This window comes from Corvus hawaiiensis, chromosome 4, assembly GCF_020740725.1.
Source record: "Corvus hawaiiensis isolate bCorHaw1 chromosome 4, bCorHaw1.pri.cur, whole genome shotgun sequence".
Lineage (NCBI taxonomy): Eukaryota > Metazoa > Chordata > Aves > Passeriformes > Corvidae > Corvus > Corvus hawaiiensis.
Genome location: NC_063216.1, coordinates 19,683,001 through 19,689,000, shown reverse-complemented (window position 1 = coordinate 19,689,000; position 6,000 = coordinate 19,683,001). Strand labels below are relative to the sequence as shown.

At 46.5% G+C, this 6,000-nt stretch overlaps 1 protein-coding gene across 2 annotated transcripts in view; it reads left to right on the top strand.

The window, feature by feature from the left end:
* Positions 1–426: 426 nt before the first annotated feature.
* The window catches only part of TRIM24 (tripartite motif containing 24), a 58,668-nt gene continuing 53,094 nt past the window's right edge, over positions 427–6,000 (top strand). Inside the window, exon 1 of one of the 2 annotated variants that reach the window (XM_048300380.1) lies at positions 427–839. In XM_048300380.1, coding sequence (XP_048156337.1) covers positions 452–839 — 388 coding nt within the window. In that variant the 5' untranslated portion in view covers positions 427–451. The remainder of the gene's footprint in view (positions 840–6,000) is intronic. The other variant, XM_048300379.1, reaches the window with a different exon arrangement.

Here is a 6,000-nt window from a genome sequence, read left to right as displayed (position 1 = left end):
TCTGGGCAACCTGTTCCAGAGCACGGTCACCCGCACAGCAAAGAAGTTTTTCCTCACATTCAAGAGGAACTTCCCGCCCTTCGCCTCACCCGGACAGAGCCAGCTTGCCACCCAGCCGAGAGAGGGCGGTCACTGACGGCGGGGAGAAGGCGGTGCTCCCAGGACGGGGCGGGGCTGGCGGGGCGGGGCGGGGCTCCGCGGCCGCCGGGCCGGTTCCTGCGGGGCGGGCGGGGCAGCGCTCGCCGCACGTAGCGGGGGCGCGGTCCCGGCGGGGCGGGGCGGGGCGGGGCGCGGGCGGCCGTTGGCGGCGGGCGCGGCGGGGCGGCCGCTGCCGGGGCGGGCACACAAACACCGCGCGGGGCGGGGGCCGGGAGGTGGTGGCGGCGCGGGCGGGAAGCGGCGGGGCTGCCCCGCCTCTCTTCGGCTCTCCGGCGGCGGCCGGCGCAGGACAATGGAAGAGGCGGCAGCGGCGGTAGCAGCCGCGGCGGTGGCGGGGGGGCCGTGCCCGGCGGAGCGACCGGGGGCAGCGGCGGCGGCGCTGAGCGGGGAGAACGAGGCCGAGAGCCGGCAGGGCCCGGCGGAGCGCGGCGGGGACGCGGCCCCGCTCAACCTGTTGGACACTTGCGGTGTGTGCGGCCAGCCCATCCAGAGCCGGCGGCCCAAGCTGCTGCCCTGCCTGCACTCGGTGTGCCAGCGCTGCCTGCCGCAGCCCGACCGGTACCTCATGCTGCCCCCCGTCCTGACCCTCGCGGCCGCCGCCGCCCCCAAGGAGCCGCCACCGGCGGCGCCTCCCTCCTCGCCCGTCTCTTCGCCGGCCTCACCCCTGCACTGCACGCCCGGTAAGTGGCCCTTCTGCCGTACCCCCCCTTGCTTGCCTGGCCCGTGGGCGCCTGGCTGAGGGCTGCTGCCCCCTGCACCCCGCAACCCGGAGGCCTGTGAGTCGCGATTGGTGCGGGGAACGGGGAGCTGTCGCGACCGGGTGCTGTGGGCGGGGTGCGGGTGCTCGGCCGCGGAGCTGCTGGGGCACGGAGCTGTCGGGACGGGCTGTGCTCGCTGCTCGCCAGCGCCAAGGCTGGCGGCGGGGTTGTGCTTTGGTTTGGTTTGTTTTAATCGTTATTTTTTAAATTTCCCACCTCGGAGGGAAGGCAGAACTATTGTGCTTTCCCAGGACCTCTCTGTGTTGATGGAGAGGAGCGGTGAGAGCCGGGCCCCGCTCCCCGCGCCGGGCCGTGTGTGCGGGGCCGGGCAGCCCTTCTCGAGGGAGCCGGGAGGCTTTGGCCCCTGGCCGGCGGAAAACCTGAACACGGGCTGATAACAGGGGCACAAAAACGTAGCGAGAAAACAGACTTTTTTTGAGTGACGTTTGGAGTGTGGAGCGCGGCCGGAGGGGAGTCCTGCAGGTGTCATCCACCGTGCGCGGCGCTCGGCCGGGAGCGATCCCGCGCCTGGGCGGGGACCGGGGCGGCCGAGCAATAATAACAACACTTGTCCGCGCGATGGGCAGCCTGGATGGCTCTGCTAATGCATTCATGCACCACTTACTTGCTAATTGCCTTGCCGAAGGGAGAATGCCACGAGGAAGTTTTGTTAAGCTCATATACTGACATAGTAGCCTGTGTCAGTGTATTTGAAAAGTGCGTATCGCTGTAGAAGATGTGGAATAAACTCCTCCAGTTTGAAACTACTTTCCTAATGTTTTTGATTTTTTTTTTCCCCTAGCCCTCTTAGGCTAGGTCTAATGGATCGCTTAGTTTTGTTAAAGGCAATTTTATCTTAGTGCGAACACTCATCCTGTAGTGGAAGCTGGTCAAGGTCTTAGAAAAACTTGAATAGAAGAGAGGAAGTGTGATGGAATGAGCTAATCCATAGGTAATAGAGGAGGTTGTTCTCACTGGGATGTGTAGTGGGGGCTCAAGGGAAAAGTAGTAGCTCCAGGTTGACCGTTCTTAAGTCCTTTAAATGTATCTAGGAAAATTTCACCGCACTGCCAGAGTTCTGACCAAGAGATTACAACTTGAATATGCGAAGTGTTTGCAGCAATTCGTAACGGAAATGCCCTCTTGAGAGAAAGGAATATTTGGGACAGTTAGAGATTTGCTTCAGAATATCGGAGAAATTCCCAAGTATGTTAACAGGATATGCTGAGCCTCTTCATCTGTGCGATTGTCTGTGTTAGTATATTCATTCAGTCTTTAATTTAAGCATGTAATGTATGTCATAGTCAGACTGCCTAATCAAAAGTTACAGAATGGGAAAATCTCTGAGACCTAAAGTCTATATACTTAAGCTTAGTTGATTTACGGCATGTTATTGCTCATGCCTATGAGTAGAAATGGGAAATTCTGCATGGGAGGAACAGAAAAACACAGACTCTGCAGTATGATGAGGTATTTCGAGATTAGATACTTGGAAATAGGAAAGAGGGCATAGATACAAGCTCTGGAGTTCACAACATAGTTTAAGAGGTGATATCATCATCATTGTCGTTTGAGATTTGAGGTCATGAACAGCACAGGTCCATTCCCAGATGCTCCATATAAATATAGCAGAAATAGGGATCTGTAGCTGAATGAGGAATGAGATGTATGATAAGAATGAAAAGATTAGTGCTGTTCAAACATCTGCTTGATAATGAATCACAGCAACAGTAAACTTGTAGCTCTCTTCCCTCCTTTTGATTGTGAGTTGGTTCTGTATGAATGACTTTCACACTACATACTCCTCCTCATTCTACACATACTGCACTTTTGGTGACAATTATTTCTACCCTGTTGACTTATGCTTCCATACTACAGTTCATTGTCCAGTGGGACATTTTTTATATCTTGTCATGTGTTTGCCCTGGTTAAAGTGACAGGGACTGTATATTAGCTAGCTATGGCTGAACCTGGTGATGTGCATTGTCTACTTTCTGTTTTCCAACTGGTACAAAAAAAGCTGTGAACTTGAAGTTAGGATTGGGAAAAAAACTCACCTGTTATTGTCTAAAGCTGATTATATAGAGGAAATTTGTTACAGTTGGAGGGGTTCTTAAAATCTCACAACATGGAAGGAAGGACAAAGCAGTGCAAAACTGTCAGCTCTTCTGGTAATATGTTGTGCAAAATGCTTATGAAAAATGACATGAAGAAATAAACTGAGGAGTATAAACTTAGAAAGTTGGATAACAAATAACTCTTATGATGTAAATTATGAAATTACTGTGACTAAACTGAAGAAATAAACAGCAAGGAAGCTGTCTGCACTGGAAGGAATGTCCTAAGGAAGGAACACAATCAAATTGCAAACTAGGAAATGTCCTGAGAGATAAGCAGGCAGACTGCTTATGCACGTGTGCTGAGCGCTAAGATGCTGCACAAAAAGAAGCTTGAAGAAAGTCCCTCTTGAACAAAAGAGAGGATGTGATTTGAAAAGTGCTTCACCAAACCAGGCTTGAGTGTTGTATCAGTACTGAAATTAGTTGAGAAACAGGTAGCTAAAGAGGTAGAGTTTAAAGTATAATCTGGAGTTACTTTTTGTCTTCATCAAACTGTTTCCAAGAAGAAACATTTGTTCAGTTCAGTAGAATACGGTGTGCCTTCAACTTTCAACACACAGGCAAATTTATTTGGGAAAATGTTGGCTCTCTTTATGTAAAGATTCTAACTAATTAGGGAGCTGTGAAAGAAAAGACTTCAAGCTTAAAGATGTAGAGTGAATTAAGAATTCTGGAGTTGCTCACTTGAATACAAGATTCAGCATGGATAACCAGCAGACAAGTGGCAAGACATGCAGAGGAGTTTCATGTGATGAATGTTAGCCAGTATTCCTCCTGCAAAGGCAAACTGGTGGAAAGGCCAGTTGGCATGGATATATTGTATGCTGCCACATGCACTCAGTTTTGAAGAAGAATAGCTTCTATAGAAAAGAAAACCTGGAGTTTCTGATTTCTGTACTGTTCCTGAAGTTGGAGGTGTTGAAGAATCATCAGTGTGTCAGACACCAGTAATTTTAGCATTGGAGAGTTCACTGCTTGCTTTCCAAATGTCCAGTGGCAGCTTATTTGCTATAGGTGGTAATTTTGGTGTTGCATTGCCAAAAAATGTGTTGTCAGACAGAACATTATGAACTTCAGGGAGTGCTGCAAGAGCAGCTCTGTAAATGTGACACCCACTTGTGAGCAAGTATCTACAGACACCTCTACTAACTATTTGGCTAAGTTCATGGGGGTTTTCTTTTTGTTTCTCAAATGGCCATTCTTTACTATCCAGTTGTGTGAGTTACAACTGATGCATACAAAAAAAGGCTGTCATTAGAAGTCTGCCATTTGCCCAAATTTTGTCTAAGGTGCACTTCAGTGAGTGAGTAGTAGCCTGTACTTAAAGGGTAGTGTCTGTACTGTGGAGACCCTCATGGTACTCTTCTGGAATTTTCAAATGTGAAACAGGTGCATGAAAGCTGCAAAGTTAGAGATTGAGATTCTATTCCTTTTCAAAACTTTTTAAGTTGCAAGTATCCTTGTTTGTTCTTTATCATAAATCTGTACACGAAATAGACTTGGAAGTGGTGCGCGGAAATACTTGTGAATGGAGCTGCATATAAAAGTTTTATGCAGGTATCATCACAAAATCTTGCTAGGGTCAATGCCAAAACAGTAGAGGGAAACATTTTTTTTCTGTAACTCCTCTGTAGCAAAGCTGCTAGCAAGCAAACTTACATGAAGCTGTTAGAAGCTTATAATGTTTGGACAATCCCCTGATCTAAATTCTTGGGGAGTGTCCAGACTAACATTTCAAATATGTTCAATACATGCTGTTAAGTAAGGAATAAATGCTTCAGACTTACTAAACAAGGATTTCAGAGATGTTTATGTTTGAGGTCATTACTTTCCAGAAATACTTGCTTAGCAATACAGTTTAAAGTTCTCTAATGATGGAATGAAGACCTTACCCTTGGCATCCCCTCACATATGTGGATGACATCTGCTTTTTTATTATGTCCCACAGTCAGTCCTTTTACAGATAGCTTCAAATTCTTTCAGATTCTCATCTGATCTTTGTATCTGGACTTTCATCACTTCATTTGACCTTGAAAATACAGCTTTTGACATCAACTTAGGTTTTGTTACTTGTCTCTTTTGTTACTTTCCTCTTTTAGTTGGATAGTGATTGGGATCCTTATTAGTTAGTTTGAAGGATATAATAGCTTCATTTGAGGTTTCTTATGGTGAAGTTCAATTTTTCTTCCATGCCTTGGTAGTCCAAGAAGACTTAAGATTATTTTTCTACATCTGCTGCTACAAATGATTATTTTCATTTCATCTTTGATATTCCCACTTGCTTAAAGTGAATTCTTTCCATCTTTGCCATTACAAAGAGCCCATGTTTTAGTTGTGTGGCTATACACTCACACTTTCACAAACATCTATGCATCCTTTTCACAAGGATCATGTTGTTTCTGCTGTAGTGCATCAAGAAGTGAATTAACCTCCAGCGTAAGGAGATGTGGGAGTACTAATGTTTGGAAGTAGTGTATGTTACAGGAGTATGTATAGGAAAGACATGTCTAGTTTTCATGTTTTAGATGAAACAAAACATCATGTTTTGGATGAAACATTTTCATGTTCTGATTTCTAGTTATGGTTTTGTGCTTATTTTGAATTGAAAATTCCCAGAGCCCCAGAGATTGCATATGTGAAATGCATTTAGCATTGTTACAGGTGAAATACAGTATTACTGTGTTGATAGCCTGTAACGCACAAATCTCTTGGTTAAAAAGTCACTAAGCTAGTAAAAGCTTAAGATATTAATGAATGAACTACCTAGAGAAAGTTCTAACTTTTCTAGTTATAATACCCTTCTTTTAGAGAAAAGTATGCTCTCGAGAGATGTACAATGGGATGATACTTACTGTACAAGTATAATTTGAAGTAGGGATATATTTGCCAAAAAATTCTGCTTTCTTTTCTACCAGGAATTCCATAAAAATCTGGAGGCCTGCCTATGCAGCCTTTATTAAGGT